The sequence below is a fragment of the Ischnura elegans genome, chromosome 4 (genome assembly GCF_921293095.1).
Source record: "Ischnura elegans chromosome 4, ioIscEleg1.1, whole genome shotgun sequence".
In the NCBI taxonomy this organism is placed as follows: Eukaryota; Metazoa; Arthropoda; class Insecta; order Odonata; family Coenagrionidae; genus Ischnura; species Ischnura elegans.
The window spans coordinates 21,348,914-21,376,697 of NC_060249.1; the positions used below are offsets into that span (position 1 = coordinate 21,348,914).

The 27,784-nt window shown below is 37.7% G+C and overlaps 1 protein-coding gene across 1 annotated transcript in view; it reads right to left on the reverse strand.

Moving 5' to 3' along the window:
• The window catches only part of LOC124157130, a 282,883-nt gene that overhangs the window by 33,088 nt on the left and 222,011 nt on the right, over positions 1-27,784 (reverse strand). Inside the window, exons 2-3 of the mRNA XM_046531634.1 lie at positions 9,374-9,579; positions 7,161-7,296 (exon numbers count right to left, since the gene is read on the reverse strand). Of these exons, the coding sequence (XP_046387590.1) occupies positions 7,161-7,296; positions 9,374-9,579 (342 nt within the window). The remainder of the gene's footprint in view (positions 1-7,160; positions 7,297-9,373; positions 9,580-27,784) is intronic.

Genomic DNA, 27,784 nt, shown 5'->3' on the forward strand with positions numbered 1-27,784 from the left:
TTTATCCCAGTTTCCGATTACGTAATACGTACCAACCTGAAATTAGTGGATAACTCAGAATGAGATGATTATTTAATATATGTTAACACTCTTATTATTATTTTAACCGTACCTCAATTGGTAAAAAATAACTTTCGGGTTACGTCGCCGCGTCAATGTTTTTTTTTTTTTGGTGGCCCCAACGTTTCACGACCCATGCTGGTGGCTATCTCAGGAGAACCTGATGAGGTGGGAATTTAAATTTATATGTATAGGTATCCGTGTCAGGTGGTTAGGGGAGGGGAGCGGGAGGCACTTGTAACCAACCTCCCGCTCCCCTCCCTCCACCCCCTGACACGGAAACCTTTATGTATTTAACTTAATTTCCCACCTCATGAGATTCTCTTGAGAAAGCAACCAGCAACGGTCGGTAAACGTTAGAGCCACCCAAAAATTGACGCGGCGACGTTGCCCAAAAGTTTTTATTTAAAATGACGAGTACCCGCAAAAGTTTTAAGGAAAACATATTTCAATTGTCATTCAGCATTAAAATTAAATAAGGAGATTATTTCAAAAAATGGTCATCAAACTCTGATGGCGGCGCTGCGGTCATTTAAAGGAATGAGAATGATAGAGAGACAAAGCAATTCATTTTTTTACAAATTGTTATAGTGGAACATGCGCCCAGCGTTTTTTTTTTGTTGCATATGAATCAAATAATTTGAGAGAATCTGTCAGGCTGATAGGAAATTCTATTTATTCGTTTTAGATCGCGATAAAAAGAGTTGTTTTTTATAAGAATTTATTTTTATATCATATTATGTTTTTAATTTCTCTCCTCGTATTCCTCCTCTTTTACACATCATTCTCTTTCGTTTCTTCAACCCTCGCTTCTCTTCTTCCTATTCTTTAATTTTCTCCTTTCTTTCGTTTCAGGCGTTCAGCAAACTTCATTCTATCACTATCAATCGTCATTCATCTCCCTACCCCATCCACTTCCCCCTTCCGTCTCTTCCCATGTAAGCACTAACACTTCCTCTGGTGGGATGAAATTTTCACCCGTTTTTATCCCTACCTCAAGGGGACTTCTTCTGTTGCCGTTACGTTGGCATTTTAATCGGTTTTCAAAAATGTCCGCGGCGCGGTGTTGAGTGCAATGCGATTCACTTCTTCGCAATAATTTTTTTTATAGTGCTTGTGATTGCAAGAAGTAGCATTAAACTTTTTTGAATTTGATAGATCAAATGATGATACACATGAATTCCGCACAACAATTCTAATTTTACGTATTTTTCCAATGAAACTCGAATCAATTTGTCCGTCAGCGACGCGAGTGGCGACTTCTGCAAACCCATTTAAATACGCGGTGGATGACAACACATACAGAGGGTAGTCATGAGGATCCTCTTTTGTAATATTCGCATGTTTGAGTCCTACCTCATCACCTTCCTTTGTTTTCAGGTCCACCCTATTTTGGCACCAGGTTTACCAACGCACAGCTACCAGCCCTCAAACCCTATCCTTATACATTAGGCACCTTTTTCTATTTTCTCTCCTCGTATTCCATCGCCTTTACACGTCATTTCTTTTCTTTTTGTTTCCTCAACCCACCCCTCCTTCCGATTCTTTCAATTTTTTTCTCTGTTTCCTTCGAGGCGTTCAGCAAAACCTCCTCCCTCTCTCCATCCCCCTCATCCATCTCTTTCTCGTTCTCCACCCCATTCTCCTCCCCTTTCCGTCTCGACCCCGGAAAGCTTTCATCCTGCGCCATTCTACCGGGGGCACAATGAGCTTCCCAATTTAGATGCAGATTCCTTCATTTGCATACTCCACGGGTGCCCCGAGGAAAAGGGTGCAAAGGTGGGACGCTTCTGGGATGGCGAAGGTGCGGCAGCCGCTATAGGTCCTGGAAGGGGTCTCAGTCTCCCCAAAGGCAGAGGAGCTCTCCAGGGGAGGAAGGGGCGTGACGAGGGGTTGACATACCGGTCAGGTTGAGAGCACGAATGCGCTTAAACTACCAATACACAACGAAATGTTACCTGTAGCAATAGTAAATTTTTAAATAATTAAATTTGCTCAGGCATCCATGCATTTCTTGAATTTCATGCAATCGATGACACTTGGAACCAATCGCATTATAAGCGTAAGGGAAGGAACCGGTAAACCATGTTTACCACAACCAGCCAGTTTACAATTCAATGAGTTTTTTGCGCATATGTTTATGTTGTTTGGGGTAGTGTGGGTTAGCGTTATCAGAAGCTTACATACTAAACAGTTGATTATACACAATTGATATAGGACTTGTAAAGTATACATTTTATTTTATTATTTTTGGAGATTTTTATTATAATTTTTTTTTCTTTTTGGTAATTTATAATTACTTGTTTTTACATTTTTAATCGTTTTGTAATTATTATATATTTTTTTGGATCTTTTCAATTTTTTTAATGCTCTCTCTTTTTTTTTTAAACATTTTATCTCTTTTTTTTTCCTCCAAAAACACATTGATTGTTTCAATTTATTTCAAATTAATTATGAACATATCTAATCTAGAAGAGGGAAAGACATAGAATAGACTCATAGAAGAGTAATTTGCAAAGGCAGTGTGTATGTGGTGGGAACGTTTGGATTGTAGTTCCAAATGTCTGTAAGCAGTTTATTATTAGTCTCCCCGAGCCTGGATTTAAAGTTTTTAACTAAATAATTAATAAAATCGTTGATCGATGGTATTCTTAGAGCACAGCGAACGTCTTTCATATTGGTTAATTTTGAAAGGTTCAGTAGGAGGCGAAGCGATTTATTTTGAAAAAATTCTAGTTTTCTTCTGATGGTTTTATTTCGTGCAAAAATTTCACAACCATAGAGAAGGGAAGGGCGGACAATTGAGATATATAATCTGGCCCTTGATTTATGTGGTAACGGCGACGAATCGGAACATAGTGAGTATATTGCCTGTCTTGCAATAGTGGCTCTTTGTAAGCAATATTGCAAAGGTGGTAGCAAAAGCCGTACAATTATATTCACTTTCTTTACTGGCTCACTACATATATAGGGAGGAACGAATCGGAGGTCCAACCAACCCACGAGACTACATACTTAATTAACATTAGCTTCATCTTATCTAGGCTTTTCTAAAGGTTATGTCATTGGGAAAAAAATCAGGGAAAACGATCTCAACGTGACGATCACGAACAATCCTATAGCATTAGGAGAATTTCATTAAGCTAGGAGCCACTGAAAAAAAGGTTTCTTAAATTAAGGGGTGAATACTCTTAACGCTAACGTCCAAAGGTGATTCCAGATCTTAGAGGATCATTTTACGTACTAAACGACTGCATGGAGCTTTCGCGGCCTGGAACGTGTTGAGTTTAGAAAAATATCATTACTGATAAAATATTGTAGCTATCAAATGTGTGTCAAAAATAGCAAAAATCTTATAGTTATCAAAATCAAGTGTCAAACATTGTGTGATTCATTTGGAACTATGGGATGCTAATCCATGCTATGAGAGTATTAACAATTTTCAAACAATATCTATATTACGATTGCTTGGGTTGTAAATATTTCGTCACATATCGGGTGGGCTCTTCTATCTTTCGCCAGCCTTAAATTTACGGCCTTATACAGAGCCCTTTTTCCTTCGAATGAATAAAACTTAGCTCGAACAGTAGAACTACGGAAATCTAGAGAACAATGAAAGGGCATATTTTTGGGTGCATACTCGTTAAGACTTTTGTAATCATGGAGCAATTATGGCTGATACAGCATCAATCCACGGATTTTTTTTCATCTCAACATGCCTCTGAATAAATGAAAAAAAACATAGGTATACTAGATGAACCTCTCCTAATTAGGGAGAATAAATTTTGATTCCCAGTGGAAGGCGAACGAGATGGAACGAATCTTCAGCGCTTCAGCAAAATATCTTCTCTAAAAGTTTAGTCTGCACGAAAATTTCCTCATCGTCCGGATAAAATGTTCCTTATTCCTTTTGTTTTATCATTTGATTTTATCTTTCCAGGTCAAGAGCCAGGCACCGATAAACCAGGTAATCAGCATGATAAAGCTTTAAAATGAGAGAGGCTTGTTCAGCTGTATTCTCAGCAAGCAACCGGGGGAGGATTTTACCAATATCTTTATCCAACGTTTTTCCTGAGTTCGCCCAACTTTTCTAATAAAATTGCTGCTTGATTACACGGCAGCTGCTAATGAATGGCTACCTTTTTGATCCATTAGAAAACGCAATGGTGCATCCGTGGAATAATTTTTATAACTTCAAACTAATTGGTCCTTTTCAGGAATATCAAAACCTCCAAGACGGAACGATTTTAGTTGTATTACAGGATATAGCACCCCCGGGAGGAGAATCAAACAATTGGAAAGCGCGCAAAGCTCACAAGTGATAATTTTGTACACTTAGACGAATTATTTGGACAATATTTATGTACCGCTATTGCTTCTACAGTTTCTCTATGAATTTTGAGCACATTGAAGATGACAAATCAAGTCAATCCATGCCTATAAAATGGGCACCAAATGGCCTCAGACCTTCTCCTAGGTTATTACATTGGAAGCCATTATGAACTTGGCAGAAACTACTGAGGCACTAGAAATAAGAGTATGCCATACACTGAGAAACACCAACAAAATTGCCAAATACGAAAAAAAAACAGCAGAAAAATTTATTCAAAAATCTTAGTAAAGGTGAAGTACAGTGCTATACTTTTTAAAAATATTAATATAGAGAGATCCTTTGATGCAAAGGTGTTTCCCCTGATAAATATATTAATCGGCTACTTAAATGAGACAAGATCTTTAAGTACACAAGGAAGGGCCAGATGAATTTGGAGTTCGCATATTTTTGATGGCTAAGTCCTGAAATTCACGGATGGTAGCGGGGAAAACTGGCTGTTCTTTTCGAAGTCACTAAAGAGGTCACCGGGAAAAGAGGAAAATCGTGTCCCTGGAGTTCCTTGCGCTGAGTCTGGCTTCGTTCCCACGCACTACCCAAGCACGGTCCGAGGCTTCTAGCTTACGGTGGAGCGGCCTCCAAAGGTTCTCTTCCACACCAGCAGCGGCTGGAGTGTGCCGAGGAGCGGCAGGCTCACTGCCGCACATTCCAAGTCTCTTAACACTGAAGTTTGCTTCTTCAACGTTCCTGAAAACTCATCTTACTCTAAGGACAAATTTCACGCTTACGAAAGCGCAAACATCCTCTCAAAGAAAATCTTATCAATAGCCTCATTCCAAATAATCATTTTCCTATCATAAATAATTTTTTAGCATAATTTAATACTGAGCTCTTCCAGGATGGCAACAATAACCACTGATACGAGACCGAAAATGTAAAAAATCAACTATAATAAGAGTTTTGTTTCTCCTAATATGTAAATTGCAGAGCTACAATGCGACATAGGTTAAAAATAGAATCATCATCATCACCTGATAATAAAGTTCTCTTCGAAACCTAGGCTCGCAATAAGCATTTTGGGCGTAAAAGCTATTTTTATTACTTTTCCAAAAATATTAATAAATTCCGCGAATTCATTCCTGAAATAACGTTCCTCATTCCTAAACCGTTTACCTTATAAGAATAGTATTATTCCAAATTACATTTGAATTTCCGGAAAAAATATAACTTCCGCACCAAATACGATATTTAAAGAGATATGTGAAGCCAGTTAGGTACAATATAGGGTATTACGGGAACGTACCATTCTGCCTAACTGGGAGTATTTTCTATTCTTTCGTGGTAAATTACTCGTTAAAACGTTATGCTAATAACCTAAAACCTCCTGGATAGAGTGGACCCAACTTTAATTACTTCTCTCTCAATTATAAATTTTTTCTCCTAAGCAAATACTACGGTGACATTTTCAATCAGGATGCCCAGCCTATCAAATCAGAAAAATTCTTGCATAATTCCCAGTTTTCCAAGGATTTAAAAAAAAATCTAGTTTAATCTTGCGTAATTACTGAAATATATATGTATTATAAAACACCAAAAATTACTTAAATGCTTTTACATTGTATTATATTTATGTATTTACAAGGAGGGATCGGGTTGGTGTGGTGGCTAGAGTGTTGGCTTCCCACCCGGCGGGCTCGGATTCAAATCCCGGCAATGGCAGAGAATTTTTAGAGACTGCCCGATCCCTGCTTGAGTGTTGTGTGGAGGACATTTCAAGCGCAACACTCCGTCCGTCGGATGGGATGTTAAGACGAGGTCCCCTTGGCGCCTATCGTTAAGAGCAGGCTAATGCCGACGCCGAGTTTCTCTCCACCCTTCCTTCCATACCCTTCCCCCATGGCGAAAATTACCTCATCTGTCGGTCGCCTCCTCCAAATACCGTACCGTATTTACAAGGACAAGGAATAGATTAGTTAGTGCACATTGTATGTTGGGTTGTATTATTCTCGCCTATTTCTATTTCTCTGTTCTTAAGTAATCACACTTTTTTCACGAACAAATGGGGATAAAAGGTGCACACAGGAATAGAGTAGTTTCCTTCATCAAAGAAAACGAAAGGCATTGATTGCGATTCGTTACCCACCATTAGTGTATTCATGATATACAAATTATTTGGTTTTAGAAATACCGGTTAAGAAGAATGGCAATGGTCAATTTTATCCTCATTTCAAAAAGGCCAGATTGGCGCCCATGCGATGCCACTCCACGTGAGGTCACAGGGACCTAGTTTCTATACGAGTAGATAGGAGTTTAACATCGTCTGAGATTACCAATGCATGCATGAGGCAAATAGCTCAGGGAAACGTCTTAATAATTACCTATTAAAACTGGATAAGGTCGGAAAGTTTTCTTCGTTTGAGAAGGTATTAATAATCCTTATTTGAACCAAGCGCTACCAGCTATCAGGGTACTCTGCTACCTGCTAGCATCCTGCGTCGTATCAGCGCTCAAAGCCTCGCCCCAAGGTCACCTCTCTTGCGGCAGTGGGAACTAGAACGACGTCACACGGAGTTTTCCCAGCATTCATACTTACCCGTTGCGTTTTCGCGCGCTTGAAAATTATCACTTTTCATTTAATCGCGAAAAATAGATATCGTCATTTAAAAACCTAAAAGCGTCAAATACGTACTCCAGGAGTAATAATCTTTCGGTTTAGGCAGTAAATAAATAATAGGAAACCACACCATTATTATTATTATTATTGACTCACCGACGACGACCATGTCTCCGTGGTCGGAGACGGTCTGGAAGGACGGGGCCTCGGCTGACACCTCGCAGCGGTAGCGGCCGGTGCTCGACAGGTTCACCGAAGACAACACCACCGTGCTTTCCGTCGAATTGTGGATCTGACAGGAGAAGCAAAAATATAGGACAAGGATTAATAAAATAAGGACAAGGAATTCACTTCATACATGATTTTATATTGTTTTTGATAGGATTAAATATCGCTTACTCGGTGAGTCAACCTAAGGGTCAAACTTGCAACACTTACATTATACAAGTGATGCAATTATTTTTGGAAAGGCAAAAACAAATTGGAAAAAATTAGTCTGAAATATAGAACACTCTCTGTCCTTTTAACGAAAAATAATAGCGCAAGTATTTAATGACACAAAAATACCAATCAGCCGTCTAATAGGACTGCAGTTGACAGGATAGTTTGCACATTTGAAAATTTCGCATTTTTAGACGTAATCAAATGCAAAATACCTTATTCTGTACTTCAAATGGATTTTCGTTGACATTATACAGCATAGTTAAGAAAAGGTATAAAAATCGAATGAGTTAAATATTTTTTCATTTATCGAAAAATGTTTCGCTAGTTTTTTCTTTAACTTGCTACCTGATTAGATTGAAAGGAAGTCATGATATGTAGCATTTGTGAGACATTTATTATGCCACTTCAAAGATTTGAACGAAACTCTAATTATAGATTCTAGACGCATGATGGGGACCCTCTTATACATTTCATCGAAGGTTGATTTCGGTTGCAGGGTGCAGATTCTATTATTTTCCATTAAAATTCAGGCAACGATTTCACACCAATGCCGCGCATGCTAGACGGCGGACTATGACCTTCATAATTCTTGATTTCGGCCGCCACCACCAATTTGTCCTAGCCACAGCTGCCTACGCTCCTGCTTCCAAAAGATTTGATTCCCTAAAACCCCGAATGATCAAGCTATTCTAAGACATGTTAACCAACACCTACTCAAGAGAGCTAAATAAATATAATAACTATAGGGGCGCTATCTATCTTTGACCCAACGTCAGGCTAAGTTATTTGTGTTGTCCGTAATCGAACTTTTCAGTGTCGAAGTTCGTTCTTCTCCAATAAAATGGAAAAAAGGTAAAAAATACAGCCCTGCATTAGGGAGAGTGAATCCTGAAGAAAATAAAAATCTACAAGAAACAGTTTCCAAGCAATGACTGTACTTGTTACTGATTTGTAAAATTTTACATAAAGAGAAAAGGTGCCTTTAGCTTTGAGTTACTTTCATCAAGTAAATTTTTGCAACGTGTACAAACTTGCATTTATATTTATGTGTTTTCAAGAGTAATACTTCTTTCGTATGCAAAAATATACTTAAAATTGTAAAAAATTAAAAAAAACATTTGTACCCAAATTAAGTCAAAGAATGATCAAGAAGTTTTCGTCTTCCGATTCACTCTTTAAATCTTCCATTCAGATCACATATTTGCCTAATTTATCAAATAAAAGTACTTACAACTTTTTATCTTTTACGAGAAGAATATTATTTTATGCTTGGGAAAAGTTTTAATCTCCGTTTTTTATTGACACAATACATATTAATTTTGTATTTTACTATTGCTGCGCTTAAAACTTCAAAAAATTTATCATTATGAAACAAATTGGTTAATTAAAAGGAGATCTAAAAGTCTCTAAAAACAGCATTACTTGGTACGAAATGAAAGTCTAAATGGGAATACCCCTTCCATCAATCCGTCCATTCCAAACAACATCATAGTGTTTTGAATGATGAGACTAAAAAGCCCTTTACGCAAATCATAGCTTCCAGGATAGCGGATATTATTCCTAGGAGACCCATGCCTGTTATCGTTCTTCACCCTCAATTGATCTAAGGTTTGACTGCCTTGAAAAAAGGTCAGTATGAGATAATGCATTTTGTGATAATTATTCTATGTGTAATTGTTTTCAACGTTTCTGATTAAGAATTATTCAGCGTTACTTACAAACAGTTAATGCATCTTCAAGTTTGAGGAATATTTTAATGTAAACAGTTAAAAAATAATGTAGACAAAACAGAACTCTTATTAGCATCTCCAAAAAGATATAGGCAGAAAGGTTAGTTGAGTTAGCACCTAATATAACTGGAAATTAGACGAGTCACGAAAATACTTGGGACAGTGGTGTTCTCAATGAAGTTAATATATACTCACATCGATGGTGACTCCAGGGAGTGGGAAGACCTGCGCCGGGGGCATGTCCCGGGGGAGGTATCTGTAGAACTCGTTTCCGTCCTTGTACCACTTGACGGAGTAGAGGGACTCCCCTTCCATGTCGAAGTGACATTCCAATCGGGCGCTATGGTCTCTCACTGTGTGCATCGGAATCCTCACCTCCATCAGACGAATCCCAGGGGCACCTGTAAGAATAATAGAGTGAACTTTATTAAGGGAAACATAAAATAATCCCACAAGATCCTGCAAGGGTAGATAGGATTGTAAAAATATGATTTAGCATGGAGGGTGTCAAAACTTTACACCTGACTTCATTAGTATAGTTATTAAATGGTTAAATAAATAGACGCATTTGGTTTACCGTAAATAGCTACATAGATAAACTTAGCAGTGAGCTGTGACAATTTTCAACGTGGGTGGAAGAATATTCATAACCCGCATGATTGATAATGGAGCGCATTTATTAACCTATTTGAGAAGATAAACTGCAATTCAGCCTTGGTACAGTACCATCCGAGTATTTAGAGGCTGGATCTTAGTAACATATCTTGTATGGACTTCTATCTATTTCAAGGTAAATCATGTGTTCAAAATAAATGGTAGTCGTATACCCTAATAAATCGTTGCATGTAGAATGTAGACCGTGATTATTATGTAGAAGAATCTACTTTTCCTCGGAAATTAACTGATCAATTTAAGCTTGGCAGTAAATTATTTAAATAATAAAATGAAACTGTATTGTATAAACTGCGTTAAAATTGAGGGTGAACGCAAAAAAACGCGAAAATCTTCGCTATTTTAAACGATTAATTGGATAGTTAAAGGGAATTACTTATCTTCCTTACAACTATCAAACTTAGCTTACTTATGAACACAATTAATCCTGTATCTTTTATATTGAGCTCCAGCACCACCTCTATGCCTTTCATACCACGCTATTTCATCTTGAATCACTTTTAAATGGGCACAACCATACAAATGGCTTTCATGGTTAAAAAAGATGAAAATTTGAACGATTGAATGAATGATTATTTATTTATTCTCTGGGGTTAGCCATAAGAGAAAAAACAAAAGTGCATTTCCCTTTCTGCTCAGATATAAGTAAATAACTTATAAATGAACAAAATATTAAAATATTTCTACTAAAAAGGTTTGTAAGAACCTAGTTTGGGATTACCGAGAAAAGAAACGATCCCTGGAACACCTTTCTTTCCATTATATAGGTAAGTAGTTCTATTTGATACAATGTTCATCCATGCCACAGTCAACATTGAATTTTAAGCAGGAGTTAATAAGCAGATATAGTTGTTATTTTCAGTTCATGGGATAAGTAACGATAAACTTTAAAAAAATAATCAATTAGGGTGAAAATTATATAACATGCAAGCATTATTCCGGCGGAACATTCAAGATTTTTATTCACAGTTTGAGTAAGTAAAAATCACTCTTCCCTTTATTGCATGAGGCTCTTGTTATGAAGATAGATTTAAAGAGAGGGATACGAGAGGGAGGACATGGAACCAAGACTCTGATTGACGTAGAAGGAAGGAACAGGAGTTTATAAAAAAAAAGGGAAAAGGCAAGGCTTCGATTACGCAAGGGAGCTGCGAGAGAAAAAAAAGAGCTCCCGACTCCCTCACTATTAGACCATCCCATGGTTCCGTTCGGTTCCCAGATGCTCAATGTTAATTAACGTGAACTCCCTCCAAATCCAGTGGAAACGGGGGAGAAAGCCCTTTTTCTTCCTCTCATGCTAAGGCGAGACTTCGATGGAGTGATAAGCTGCGCGCACGTCTGAATACCAAGCACCCATTCAATTGCGGAGGCAGAGTGGAAAACTAATAGGCCGGAAAGGGACCATAAGACAGACACCTACTTGAAATTACACTCCTCCAATGAAAATGGACGGTATTCGGTTCATTATTTCGCTCGAAACATATGAAATAGAAGTTTCATCAGGTTCAAAAAACCACTTCAAATTCCCTCCTCAAGGTACAATGATCAGACTTGATGTAAACGAAGAAATTAAGTGTAAAATCCATTCATAATACAATTATATAGCGCTTCAGTCAATCACATTGGGCACGTTAATCTGCTCATGAAATTTACTCCGAATTATTTAAACGAAATACTATTACATTAATAAGATATTCTCTGAATCAATATAAAGTCTACTAGTATTCTTACTCAATTCAAGAGTTATATTTTGCAGATATTCGCAAGAGATCCAAAGACTCATTCATTTACAATGAAGAATTTTTTATGTATTCAAATTTTGCTAATAAAATTTTTGAGTATTCTTAAATGGTTTTGAGGTTAAAGGATTAATAATCGTAATTCATTGTTCCAACCAACTTTATTTTAGACCAAAAGTTAATGATGAATTTATTTATCCTTAAAAGCTGTAATTTACGCTTACGTTTCCAGGAGCGTATCTTAATAAATTACTTAGCGTAAGGTTTATTTCTATATGAGGAATATTGGAAAATTTCTCCGTAGGAGTTATGTTCCAATTCGGTCTAAAATCGCCCAACTCTACACGATCACGCATTGAAAGATTGTAGTCTATAAAATCGATAAATTTAAAGTATGATATGTGAAATGATATTTTTCTTTTATCGCTTTTTTGAGTGAGCTTTTTTACATCGGGATAGCACGTAAATAGCTCATTGCAAGGTCGAAATAGAATTAAATCGCAATCAAATCCCGCATTTTTTTAAAGATGCCAAGTAAAGAAGAATACTTGGATTGGATAGTATTTAGACTGTGGTTTATCGTAAGTACAGTATTGAAACCAAAATACTATTGTTGAATAGTTGAAACTGGATTTGTAACAGCCTTATGAGTGCAAAACACGGTTGAATAAAGTTATAATCATTTCTATGGTTATCAAATAAATGAGGTCAACCGCTGAAGATCATAATCTCCGGAATCTTTCACGATCCCCTGCCTGTTTTCACAACCTACACGTATTTATTTAACTAATATAGTTTTAGCTAATTTGATTTGAATTTCTGGAAATGGTGTAACTGTAATGAATTGATTCTAAGGGGACCATTTGAGACCTGCAAGTCCACTCCTCGATGAAACCCCTTCATACAATCTCTATATAAATTATTCGCAAAGAAATGCATAAGAATTCAGCGAAGTTATTCACCTTAGGTAGTAGCACTTCATGAAAAAGACATTGCATGAAAACACCCGCACAAGAAGCAAAGTTAGAATGTCGACGTGCTGCGCGAAGCTCATTCGATGGCGAAATCGAGATGCACAGATAGCATTGTTCCTTCCAACTTGCCTAGCTGCATCAGCGCCTTCCACAAGCATTCACGCACTTCGAAACATGAATAGCAGCATCATGACACTTGGGTGGAGCACGGAGGTTCGCTGTGAGTCTCGGGAGCTCAAGGAGAAAGGATCTTCGCTAATTCTTCCCCACTGACGGGAGGAGAGGGGTGCTGGACGAGGGAATCTGTTGAGGCGCAAGGTGGCGCGACCCCGTCTTCATTTTTTTCACCCGATCTCCTTTCCTTCCTTTTGCATTCCCCGTCTATTTTTATTGCTTCACCCTGAGTGAGAAGAAATACGTGCCATTATCACTGTTCTTCCATCCAAAAAAAGAATGATGTCAGAACTTTTTCTTTCGTCTTTTTATATTTTTTTCTTGTCTACTTTCCTTTCTTCATGCACTCCGTTGTGTCTTTCACAGGACTGTCGCCTTCCTCCTTCGACGTCCTGTCTATTCGAACTCACTTTTTCACATATTAAATCTTTTACACGTAACCTGACATTTTAGTTGTAAAACGTAAGAACTTTTTCACTAAAAATTATTTATTTATATAGGAGATGCACAGATATCATTGTTACTTTTAACTGACTAGCTGCATCAGCGCCTTCCGCAAGCATTGACGCACTTCGGAACATGAATAGCAGCATCATGACACTTGGGTGAAGGAAGGAGGTATAAAGAGAGAAATATCCTTCAGAGGATTTTTCTCTCGAGATGTAGGTTTTCCAACAAGCACTTCAGCATACCTAAGTTTCGAACATTTATTGTTCACTCTCAGGGCTTATAATTAAATAATATGATATTAAATATATATCTTTATTTAGTGAAAAGTCAATTTGAGTTATGTAACAAAATCTGAATTTACAGAAATAGGGTAAATCAGGATGAGGAATGCATGTTAAAACGTAGGCGTATTGAAGTGTTCGTTTGGACACCTTCAATTCAAGAGAAAAATTTAAATATATATTTATATATTTATATGGAAGTGAAGAAGACTAAAAAACACATACTTTATTTTACGATTGCAGGATTTTTACTATTATTAATCCCACTTCAGGCCCTAGCATTCCCCAAACCTCATAGCCAAATAGTTATTTCTCCTCTAGTACACTGCAAAAGTATTCTGCAAAATCTTTCAACATACCCATGGTACCTCAATAAGCATGCAGAATGTAAAATAAAATGTCATTATCCCTCAAAGAATAGCAGCTTCCGTTAATTGCATTTACCGGCAGACGCCAAGTCATGCCTTCAAACAAATTTCCCATTATTAATCCCATTATTAAAGACGATCAACTGCAAATCACGGCTCTATTCGCGAGTTACACTCTTCATAATAAGGTTACCGGGATCAAGAAACGTGTGTGAGGGTGAAATTAATCAAAAAATTCCGATTTTAATCAAATATTTATAACAACAGAAATACATTTTAACAAGGAGAAGAAAACGATAGTGAAAAATAATCGGAGAAAAACTTTAAAATTGTTACCAGTACAATTTGTGATCACAAAATAGGAAAAATGTCACAACGCTACGGATACTTACACAGTAATTAGGGGAAAAATGTCAGTGCGCGTGAGGAGAAGTGGCTCAATTTGAACAAATAGGGTCATTTTTATCTCGGCATCATTCTCGGAAAGTATTTTTCTATAGCTATTTCGGTGAAGGACCAGTCTCATTGATTACCACACCATCGTGAGATTGTTATATTTTGATTTTGTTCGGCTGACCAACGGGAAAGGATTCCAACACTTTCTCGTGCTCGCTGCTTTATGTTAACAGGGAGAGGTGAAGTGGGCAGCTTCCTCGAGAGTGGGTGGCGGGCTGGACAAATTGCCCTTTAACACCCCAGGGGAAGAACCCACCCACATTCCCATTCTTACTCGCCCACGCCTCTCGCCGTAGGTAGCTCTTAGTTATTTTACGACCTCCTAAACAGTGGAGAGCGAAGGGTAAGATACAAGTTCTTCCGTCGCATTCTCGAAACCCGATCATGGTTCACCGAAGGTGAGTGTTCTCTTGTTTCCACAATGGAAAGGGTAAGTAGCGCAACGCACTATCACGAGCCAAAGTGCGGTGGTGAAGGCATGGATGTGAGCGTACTACCAAAATAGGGGTTTCATTAACATGCCCCGTGCTTCTCTGTCTTATCCAAAGGATATTTGAGGCTTTAACTTTTAAGTATTCTAAGGGTAGGTAGCTCTCGCTAAAAAATGACACCACTAAAAAAACGTATTTTTTGGCTATCTAGCGAGGTGATTACGATGGCTCACTGCCTCTATTGTTAGCACAGATTTTTTTTAATTGTGAACAAAGTAAAATTCACTAACTCTTGATTAACATTGTGATATTCCACTTTAAGTTTTCCTGGATATCCCGCAATTACTTGAGATTACAATCTTGAGGCGCAAATTAATTAATGAAAATATAAATAATAAATTAATTTGCGCCTGAAGATGATGATAATTCATTGAAACCCGGGTGACACGAGATAGACCCGCACCACGATAGATTCTGTTTTCTATTTTTGATGGTCAGGATTAGTATATATTAAGATTTAAGTATAAAAAGGGCCAATTTAGCTCTACAGTCTCTTAAACGCAAAATGAAGTAGTTAGCCAAATAGCCATAAAAACGTATCTCCCATAACTCCTCCCACCTCCGTCCCACATCACTGTGGGGACCAAACCCCTACCTCTTGACTTCTATTGCCGACACTTATAGTCAGCCACATACACGTACAAACATACAACTAAAACTGCATCAATGTTAGGCCTGGAAAAAACTCACCGATGCTTCCTAATTTACAGCCTAGGATTCTACACACGACTGAAGAGAAACTGCTAAGGCTGGCTGGTTATATTGGCAGATATACGAACAGACACACTGAAAAACAATCACAATTATTTTCATTCACACAAAGCTGGCTAACACTTCCCACGAGAAAATAGCTGGAAAATACGATTTCAGATGTCTAAATGGGATATGGTATCGATAATGGGATAACTCATATAAACACAGTAATCTGTTGATAAGCTGGAACGAGTGTTGGGAGATATACTTTTACAGGCATTTGAGTCTATACAACATAAAGTAGCTAAATTAATGATTGATAGTAACGCTGACCCCAATAGTAAGGCACTAAAATGCATATCAAAAATATAAGAAGAAAAGAGGGAAAAGAGAAAAAGCTAATTTAAGGATACAAGGAAAGGCGTGAAAAAATCTATAAACACAATGAAACCTATTTTTTTCTGAATTAGGTTCATTTAATAATTACACTTGAATTGAGTTGATTACATGCAGCTCCCTTTTTCTAACGCTCAGCATATCCCATTATCCGGACGCATATATTTCATATTGGGCTACAGTTCGGCATTGCCATTTTGCGATATTTTTAATCGGCGCATTGACTGCAAAAAATATGCTCCTGTTTCACAGGAAAATCTTAGTGGCGAAGGAGTAAAAGAGAGAATAAATGTTGTTGAAGATAATCTTTAAGAAAATATGAAAGCCCAAGAACGGTAAAATGATGAACTCAAGTGAAATTGTATAGGAGGGAAGTGACGGGTTTATATTTAAGGATGAAAGAGAAATTCTTTTTTCTTACAGAAAAATTATGGTTCAACTATATCTCTTTTTGTGATTCATGTGAAAGAATCTACGATTACATTGAGATGGAAGTCGATGCAGAAAGAATGAAGAATGGAGATAAATCGTATTCGATTACTCGCATAGAGTTGAACTGTCTGCCAGGGATTGGTATCCGAGGAAAAAATTTAATCCAAAATGAAAGGCGGAACTTGAGAATAAATCTTCTGCTCGCGTGATTGAAGAGACTAGCGGAAAATAATGAAAGGGTATTTTCCTGAGATAACACAAGAGAGAAGAGTTGGAAGGGTGACGGAAAATGATTCTTTTTCAATGCTTTAACTACAAAACACTACTGTGGCTCAAAGCACTTATATCAACAGAGTGGTGAAAAGATGGGAAAAAATTGATATGCACACGAAATCAATTGCATCGTTTGTGGAGCCTAAGTGCTTCAGTACACCGAGACATTTCTACTACCACAATTCTAACCATTGTATGCATAGTAGGTAGGTAATGCTGGTGCTCGTAAGGTAAGGATGATAACATTGATTGTAATAAAACAGTTTTTTTAAGGAAATGGGTATTAGGAAGTGGCTTGTGTAATTTTCCATTAAAATCTTGTAAATTTCAATTTAATAACTTCCGAGTAATCAAAACACTCATATCAACGAAAATATTCAGTGCGATGAAACGGGCTGCTTAAATAAATATTTATTAACGAGATTCTTTCCGCAATTAATAGGAATCGTTCACAGTTCATTACTCATACAAAAACATATTTTAATATATCGACCATAATGTCGCGTACATTTGAAAAAAAAGTCGGTGCCTGTAACGAAATGAGAGTAAATCCAATACTTTTGAAATTCATAACATTTAGTCATTGAAAATTGCTCAATCCAATCCAATTGCTCCAATTTCACCGCCTGCTTCACTGATTTAATTGCAGATAAAGTAATTTAACCAAGGAATATAGTTTAATCCATACATGGTATAATGTATAGCGAATACGAATGGGTTTATCAGTAGCATTCGACAAATATTTATAATCCGTTAAATTAGTGAGCGACCATACCATTCTATCGATCTCTCAAAATTGGCTATGCAATACTTAAGCACAATTTCTTTGTGTAATCAATGATATAAACAAAAAGGATAATTATTCAGTAATTTAAAGAGTTTTTAGCTCAGTTCTAACTTTTGATAACTTGGAAACTTCAAATATTCAATTCTATTCTACTAAACGTATGGTATCCGCGCAATTTAGAGCTTTGTAGGTAGATTCTTTAATATACGACTTTGAAAAATGATTCCAATGAATATGACAACGTAAGGTTTATTTTTGGTCCAAGAATAGACATTTCACTCCAAAATTTTCATTGAAATTTAAGAATAATGTCACTTAAATACATAGAATGGTGTACAAGAAGTTCTGCAGTCTTTCCATGATCACCTCTGGCATCCTCCACCACTTTAGTTCCGAGAAACTGATTGGCGAAATGAGGCAAAGCAACCCGTCCATTCGTCAAATTTTCTTCTGCACAGTCTCCAACCACGGAATGACTTCTTTCCTCAATTTTTTTCCCTCCCCCATCAGCTCAAGCGCGTTCTGCCACCGCGCCAAACCCCACGCCGGTTAATGAGGGAAGTTTTTCGAGGATTTGGAATGAGAGGAAATTGGATGGAACAGAGGCGACTTCGGTGTTCAGCAAGGATTGAGGCTGAGAGCAAAGCAGAGGCCGTTTAACGCGTTCTCAGAACTGAAATTCAAGCTGATTTCAGAACATAGAGAGTTGCTTTAGGCCTAATCAGGTGGAAATCTAACATATTAATACATTAAATATCACCACCAATTTTCTAAAAATACTTTTATTTCAATTCACGATTTCTATGATATAGTGTTTTGAGGAGGTGACCGACATCTGAGGTCGTTTACGACATGACGGTGGGGTAGGATAGGGAGGGTGTAAAAACACTTCACGCCGGGATTAGCTTGCTCTTAACATAAGGTGCCAAAGTGAACACGGTTTAATGTTCCATTTTATGGACATTATTTTATTTATATTTATTTATTTTATGGAGTAGTGTACTTTAAGTACTGAAATACTTTCAAGCAGATATCGGGTTATCTTTGAAAAATATTCACCACGGCCTGGGTTTGAACCCGGGCCCACAGGATGGGAAGCCATCTCTTCAACAACCAAACCCACCCCTTCCTCTTCAGGACAGGTTTAAAATTATTTAATTTTATCTCTGAAAGTAAAAGAAAATACACTGTAACCGGTCGTGGATTTAATTTGTTTTTAGAAAATCAAAATTAATTTTAACCAACTTTTTTCCGAATGCTCCAGATATAAACATGTTAAGGGTGTGATCGTGCTTAAACGTTGGAATAGGCTTGTTGACGAATTTTCATCCGATGTCGATGATGATAGAGTTTGAGAAATAAAGATACATGTATTTCTCCATTTTTCCGCATATTTCGTGACCTGTTTGCGACGAAACATCGGCGTCCTGAGTCATTTGCAGATAATTTGATTACATCACCGATTGCTGCACGAGTTTCAGCATGATATAACTGTCATTTTTACATTGTTCCAAAGGAAACGATTGGAAAAATACCGGCAGATGAATGAAGCCTGCTAAGCGTTCGTATGCCGACCACGGTGGCGGCAGGGTAACGTCCTCGCCTGCCAAACAAGAGTTCGCAGGTTCGAGTCCCGCCTTGGTAGGGCTTTCCTGTCTAGGACATGGTTGTTCGTTTACGTTATCTGTTAAATTTGTTGAATACCCCGATTTAAAATGACCAATATGAGCTGCATTTGGTGGTTTGAAAATGAAATTAAACAATTCCTTTTCATACGTCCACGTTAAAAATTAACTAATATCTAATTGCAAGATCCTACTCGCAAAGGCCTAAATTTACAACTACCTATTTGATTGGGCCTAGTGTGGAAGCAAACTAAACAGATGAAAAATTATAAATGATATTTATTCCCCCAATTTCAAATCATTCCCGATCCAATATAATGATTTCTCTTAAATAATCCGTTTCAATGTAGAGAATTTTTTAAATAGTATGTTTCTCCGAATTCCCGCTCAACTCAACTTCTAACGAAATTCAATACCGCGAAAAGGAACAATTCGAAGAATCGAAATCGATTTCAGTCCGAAATCTAGTAAAATGTTTTCCAAGAACTTTCCTGTGGTGATCTCAGTTCTTAAGCTAACATCGGTTAAACGACATTCTGAGAAAATATATGGTTAAGTAATAGAGGGGATGGGAATCTTTGGGGGTCGATGTTTTATGGCATTTGATTAAAGCGGAGACGGTGGATACGATGCTTATGTGCGGCGGACTGGCTGTGCCAGAGGGTGTTGGCGGAAGGGAAATTGAAGGCAAGGAGCAGTGGCCAGGTGGGCTTTAGATAAACAAAACCAGGAAAAGGGATGAGATGCGGAGATCAGATCACTTTTACCGCCTTTACTTTCGTAAGATGAATTAAATATGCAAGCACTACACAATGTAAAAACACTACTGAGTGTTCAGCCGTATAAGGTAGCGCTCCCATGGAATGGAGTTCGTGATTAAAGGAATTTTTTTCGCAACAAGCCTTTTTCTACGGAAAACCAACACAGGCAGAAGTATAATGGTTTCCGGGTTTGACGACAGCAGTAATGTTCAGTTCATACTTGGTAAACAATTGTTGAGGCCACATTTTTTAACATTAAAATTTTGAATCTGAAAATGTTCTACAGCAACCTAAAATAACACTAATAACAAATAATATACTAACCATTATTACGTAGGCTTCCGCGGCGATTTAATTGATGATTGGTTTCTGGGTTAATCCCGCGTCGAATCATTTTTTGCGGACGACAGTTTTGGGCGCGTTCCAGCTCCCGTCTTCGGGTCCAAATGATCTGCAGAGTTTCAATTCTTTACATGGATGGGTGAAAACCCAAGGGATACAAGTGATTTCGTTTTTTCTATGCACAGTTAGGTACAGAGATTAGGTATAGAAAATAAACGAGACCAGCAAGATATTTTGCAGTGCATTTGATTTTCCACTCGATGTCAGCGCAAAACTAAGACTCAATCGTATCCCTTGGCAACCAAGTTTTCGTGTACTTCTTTTAACACTTAACTTTACCTAACTCTGTTGAGAAAAAAATCACTTGTACCCATTGGCTTCTCGCCTCCTCATATACAAGGCAAGTCGGGCGCACCCTGATTAGCGCGGTTTGAATTCCATTGTTGGAAGAGCCGTTTGAATGATGAAGCTGAAGGATAGGAGTACCCCATATTGAATTTATTTTCATGATTCTCCATTTCTATCGCCTCACTTATCAGCCGAGGGAAACATTTATTCTCACTAGCAATGGTTTTCGATTTTTGGAATAATTTGAAGTGCCCAGGTTCCGACCATGAATGATCCGGGTATAGTTTAGCCTTATATATAAAGAAATGCAGCTCTGCAGATCATTTGGATCCGAAGGAAAGAGCTGGAACGCGCCCGAAACTGTCGTCCGCCAAAAATGAGTCAACGCGGAATAAATCCGGAAACCAATCATCAATAAATTAACCATAAGCAATTTTGACTTATTCATGCTCTCTCTTATCCACTAACGCAACTTTTTCAACACGCACGCCAAGGAGAGGGTAAGATAGTCTTAGGATGAGTTGAACACTGGAATTAAAGTGGGGGAATGATGTTTAGATCAGTGAGGCTTGCGGACGATCAGGGGATGATTTTCCAACCAGCGGTATGGCTACAGGCTCTTATGGATTCCTTACACAAGTGTTGCGAGTAGTATGGCATGTTTATCGATTACAGGAAGGAAAAAATTATGCGGTTTTGTAGAAATTTTGAGCATGGAATGTGAATGTGCTAAAGATAAAAAGTAAGAGGGCAAAAACTTGGACCCTGCATTGCAATTCAACTATCTGGGCAACACATTAGAGAAAAACAGGTTATTAAAAGAATTGTGTTTGCAAAGGAGATTCATATGAACAGGAAGGTTCTGATGAGAGGATCTCTATGCATGAGTTGAAGAAAATCTTATCTGGTCTGACTATCTATTAGGGTCTGATAGGGAGTGTAATGCTTTCGGTGCGGATACATGGACTCTTTGGTAAAACGACGAGAAAAGACTGGAGGCCTTCGAGCAGTGGATGTGGAGAAGAATACGTAAGACGAAGTGGACAAAGAGGACAAAAGAACAATAGTTCAGGTCAGAATCAGTAGCCTCAACTTAAAAATTATTGCAAGAAATACGAATATTTTGGCAGAAATTGCGTGACCAATCCTAAATAATAACAATTCAATCCGTCTCGATGGTATCCTAGGAACTTTAATACTCGCGTAAAAGGAATTGTTTGCCAATTTTATATTTATAAACAGATTTTTTAATCCAGCCAAATTAAGTTTTACATGACCTCAGCTGCCAGTCACCTCCTCCAAATAGGTGCATATTATGCTCATGCACAAACGATCTAGAAAACCAAAGATTATAAGAGAAGCAGACATTTCCGTGGACTTCCATCGCTCATATTCCATAAAAAAGGGAGAAAATCAGCCACTAATATTTTTCGCAAACACGTCCGGAACCGTTTCCTCAAGAAACTTCCCTAGCGAGGAATTAAAGGGGGCAGGGAGTTGGAGGTATGAGGGCGTTCGAGCAGTTGGCCAGATGAGGGAGAAAGCATCGCCTTGGTCCCTCGCAAATGGACCTTGACTCCAGCAGCTTACGCCACACCAACTCTCGCTCCCTCCAGTTCGGAGCCATTCTTTCCTTCTGCCACCGCTCTCATTTGGCTCATTTCGCCTCTCCGCCTCCTTCCCAGCTGATTGATGGCCTTTCCCAACACCCCCTGCCAACCACCCGACCCGCCCCCTGCCAACCCCACCGCCAAATGCTACGCCAATTCCACCCGTCCCCGCGCCAGATTCCTCACCCTTCCAACAAAAAAAGAAAACCCTTGCCGAACCATAATTTGGCCTCTGTTTTTTCCCATGTCCGTAGAGTTTATACCTTACCACTCGTTCCACTCACTTTTCAGCAGCAATTTAAGCCACGAACTTTTAAATAAAAATTTAATAAGGGCGTTAAGGGAACGGATTTAATAAGTATTAAGTTAGTCTCGGATTTTACTCGGCTCAAATAATGTTGCAATACTAATTAACTGCAGTGATTATCTTGCAATGATGTTGGGCAATATATGGTGGAAGTTCTTAATATTACTGCAATGTCTCATTTTAATAATATGCAGTGATTAAAATGCGGAATGAGATATGGGAGCACTGAAAAAAATATTTCACTCAATATTTTTAGGCAGCTTAATAATGTTTGGTTTTAAAATAAAAAGGTGGATTGTGAACTGCGATGTCATGACTTCTTGAGGTCATTTCGCCTTTTATATAAATGATTCCGCCTGTTTAGGGCTGTCGGCAATCTTTACAAAAAGACACGGAGGCGTCTAAAATGATCACAATCCAATTAAGCAACGTGGTATAAAGTTAAATTGAGTAATTATCTCCACAAGTCATCTCATTTTCACAAAATTTCCCTCTTTCTCTCATTCCACTGGCTATCATCGAAGTTTAGTAAGGTGAAAATAATAATTAATACTTAATACAACAATTTTATATTAGTGTTTTCAACATCCTTATGAGAGCATATCACGTGTCGCCCAACGCACCACGCCATTTTCACCTATCTATGAACCAGATTATTCGTCTCGACTACCAAATTGAAACTGGAGAATGAGTTGGCCGCTGTTCCGATTTATTTCCGATGAATCCAAACCTTCTACTCATCTCACCTTTCACAACATAACGTGAATTAGGAAATATTTTCTGGATATATCAAATTACGACATTTGGAACTCACTAATTGGTGGAGTTAAATTTCAATTACTTGATCCAATTCTAATCTTAAAATCGTCAGCATACGCATTCGCTGCCTCAAAGGTTTTAAGTAATTGTAAGTAAAAAGTCAGACAGGAAGGACGTTCCCCTGTGACGTGAACATTTTGTTTGGTAAAAGCTATCCACAAGTTCGCTCGGAGGAAATGGTTCGGTGGTGAAACTGGCTAACACACCTGATCGGCATTCAGGAGTTCCCGGTTCAAATGCCCGCTCAATCAAAAAGTTTTTCAGGGTGATCCTCATACTTTGGTGTACGTATTATTTAAATTGGTGACAAAACTGTGGAATTCTTGTAAAGCCTTCTTTTTCAAATGGTTAATGTGAACATGCTTTCTAGGGTATTACTGCGTTTTTTGTAGTTTGATGACGACATAATGGTCGGTAATTCCGCCAGCATCTTCAGGCTAGAAGTGCATATTGTTAAATCTTGGTCCAATCTTCGCAAATATCCTCTTAGCTATAAACCTGCAGACACAACCTTAATTCTTGACGAAACTATCGTCTTGAGACAGCAAGCAGCGATGTGAAAGTCAGAAAATCATGAGCACATCGATAGAACTGAGGATCTTGAGGAAGAAGACAATTGCGGGCTACTTGGTTCGCTGTTGCAATTGAGGGTTTGCACATTAGGGTGCCCGAAAAAAGGTTTTTTTTTTGATAAAATTTCCCCTGTGCGGGAAAGTTGCGAAATGACATAAGAATCTCGCACACGAAATTTTTATCAAATCCGATGATATTAACTACTGCCGCCCGAGCTCTAAAGTTTAAAATTTTGCGAAAAATCAGGCTGATTTCAGAATCAAACGGCTATGAAGACGAATTTTATGAAAATATGGGATAATGGACAACATTAAAGAGTGTATACATGTTTATAGTTTATAGGAATGAAATTTGAAGTTTATTTGACAAAATCTGTGGTTCAAACAATTAGCAACAATAATAATAGTATAGACCACCCGCATAACACAACTCATTTTTGCCTGCGTTTCTAAAATTCCATTTTGGGGGGTAAATCGCAGGTAAAAAATATTTATTTCGATTGAATTTTAAGATTTTAGCAAAAAATCATCATATGGTAATGAATAATCCCACAGAAAGTAATAATAAGGTAGGTTATTTTAAATTAACATCAATCATAATGACGATTAACGTACCTGTGGAGCTATTTTCAACAAGAAATTCAGCCAAGGCTGAGAAAGAACAGAACCTGAACACCAATCTTTTCACTAAGTAGCTCTCTGCTAGTTTCGTGAAGAAACTACCTTTGTAGCGGTCGACCCTAGCAGTATAATCAACGAGTTTTACCTAACCGTATATATATATTATGTGAAGCGATACCTTTTTTTCCCAAGTTATTTCTTCCCGGAGGTCATAACCTTTTTGGATCAACTCGCTTCTCGAGCAATTTCTTCCAGGAATATTTTCCTTTTTACGACCCCGTGGTTGGCTTTGCTCCTCCTATCTCTCTTCCTTGGTGTTTCGCTCATCGGCAGTTTCCCTTTCCCCTTGTCCTGAAAATGTATCAGTCTTTCCTTACCTTTTCTCAGTCCCATGAATTGTGCATAAATTTGATGCGTGCATATTTTCCATCCGGTGATTTATGGTGAATTTTATAGATTTCTGAAATCCGTCCGTGCCGTTTGGCGAGTAATAAAAGGGTTTTAAGGGCACCTACTCCATTTTCTCGCATATCTTGGTTCCTCATTCACTTCCCGTCCCCACGAACATCCAAGTGTTCATCTTTATTGTTCATATCCCATATATTACCACCTGTATATATAGCGTCAGCGTATTCCCTCTTTCATTTAAGTATTTTTTTCTAAACTGCAGTGAATATCAGGACGCATGTACGAGTTTAGCCGAATTTCATGCATGGGTAATATTCCTCTTGTCTGTTTAGTACTGTATTTTCCGAGTCTTTTATTGTTTCAGAAGAAGCAAATTGAGCCTTTTGTACTTAATATGTACCTAGAGTAAGGGATACCGATTTTCGAAATTCGTCGAAGGCTGTGGCACATGTGGCGAGGGTCGTTCTTACTAAGCCACTGACGGAGAAAACCCCTTATTTTGCCGCTGGTCGGCGACGACGGATTTCAAAGCACTGCAGGAACAAGTGACTTTGTACGCAGTCACGCACAAGGGTGCAAAGTTAAATACACCAAAGGATGAAGTTCGCCATGAAAAAATGTTTGACTTAGCCGGGATGTGAGCCCGGAACTCCCGGGAGTTTATAAAATACATATTCATAGAATGATGCTCCTTTTAGTTTTAAGAGTTCTAATCATTGCGATATATTTGCTTAACTTTGTTACGATAGATATTTACATTTTAAAAACGCCTATGAATCAATTGCAATAGTATTTGCGTTACAAGAGAAGAGAAATGTATATTCGATTACAGTACACATAATTAGTTTCCTATGAAAGTTAAAACGGCGTACTCGAGAAGTTACCCCTTCGCTAGGCCAGGTAAAACTATAATTACGTAAATACGGTGAAAAGAATTCAAGAAAATGAGTTTTAACAAACATATTTTGCTATAGACTGAATAGGAATATAAACTTCCATAAAAGACTTCTGTAATATTTCGTGGTGAAGTTAGTTTTCATGCTTGCCGCTTTCAAAGTGATGACCTCTGGTTATAGCTTTGAAAATACAGTCACTCAAGGGTAATTTTAAGCTTTTGACTGCGATAGGGAATCTGCGGCTCTCTTCCATGCAAAGCTGAATGAATTAGGAAATCTACAATACGTTAATGGTCTAGGAGCTCTTGATTGAATTGTAACGACTCCTTGAAAGGGATTTTTCCCCTTTAACAAAAGGTGGTTATTGAGATGGAATTAAGTTAATCACCTTGGAAACATCCGAAAGCTTTAGAGCATGCAAATTGAACTAAAAGGAATTCGAGTTTAAATCCCCTTTCAACAGTGATCTCCCGCAATACGTTTAGAAATACGCTGTTTTCTGAAGCCCTTGGGCCTGTTTTATTTTCTCTTATTTACAGTTTCGATAACAGTGATAAGAAAATATCTCTATCAAAGGATTTTCAGAGTTAATTTCGAGGAAAAATTCGTATTCAAGCAGCATTCGATTAATATAGGAAGGCGGATGAAATGAAGACCAAGAGGGATAAAATGGAGAATTGGTACCTTATTTAGGAGAGTGATTCTATCTCTTATCTCCTAATTTCAGTGAATCATGTCTAAAGAATGCAACGGTAGATAAAATAAAATTAATTACGAAGAATGAGGCTACCAGAGAAGTGGGAGGGTAAACACATCGTGATGAACCAAGGAATCGAAAATTCTTTTTACGGCATAGGTAGACAGTAGGGCGAAAGCAAAATAAGGCACTTGAAGAAGTGCCTAATCAAATAAAATTTGTTTTTCATTCAATAAGTAAAACTTCGCAGATTTTCACATCCCAGAACTTGAATTCGCGCTTAATCTGTACGCGCTTCTGCACTGTCATGTCATCATTAGGTTTGCTTCTATTTCTGACCAAAATTGTAGAGAGAACTAAGTTGCTTTATTTTCATATCACGTAAATGTTTGGCCATTCAAATCTTTCTTGATTAGACTGAATTAGGCTTTAAGTCTTTATTTCTGACTAAGGTTTGCAATGGACTAATAAATGATTAAATTTGCCAAAGAATGAAATCGGAATGACATATTTTTCAAGCCATGAAAACGCTGCGTTTTAATGGAATGCATTTACAGACAGTTTCACTGCAAATTGAGCTTCAACAGCAACAATTTTATATTATACATACCACTATAACAAGACTTCTACGTCAGCATGTGGATGTCTATAAGAATAACTCTCTCTCTAGCATTGGTAAAATAGAATACCCGCGTTATCAATGAAACGTCAGCTGTTCAAAGTTTTTGTTAAGTCAGAAGAAGTATAGCGGTTTAACATCAAAAAGGATTTTTTTCAATCTTCGACGAAATTTGAATACAATATTTTGGAAATGAGCAAAGGTTTTAAATGCTCAATAATACACTCATTGAATTTCCACCAGAATGTGAATTAACCTACACAATTCCTATGAACAGCTTGATTTCTTTAATCATACTCTTCGTAATATTATTTAGGTTGTTCTAAAACCAACTATGATAATCATTGCACCAAAAAAATAATTTTCCATTCATATAAATTGCTTGAATTTTGAAATACAGTAGTAGTAGTCACTTTCAGAGTAATGCCTAGTACGATTCATGCCAATAAATGCATTGGTAAAGCAAGACTCAAACGAATTGGATTACAATTTTAGCAATTTATGCCATTCAAACAATGCTAAATATCCCTTCACCGATTATTTTCCCCAGGTTTTTTTTTTCAGCCCGTAACGAAAGAGAAGACGGTGATGTATAATCTTAGGGGTGCGAATGTGACTTTTTGGAAGGAAATATAACCATATTCCTGCTGATATTGAAACTACTTTAAATATAACTTAGGATTGATTACATATCAGCGGCTTTGAAACATTAGTACTTATCATTCCTCAGAAAAAATGGAAACAATTGATTCCCTAAAAACCACGGGTAGCGAGTAGTAGATAAGAAATAGTGAA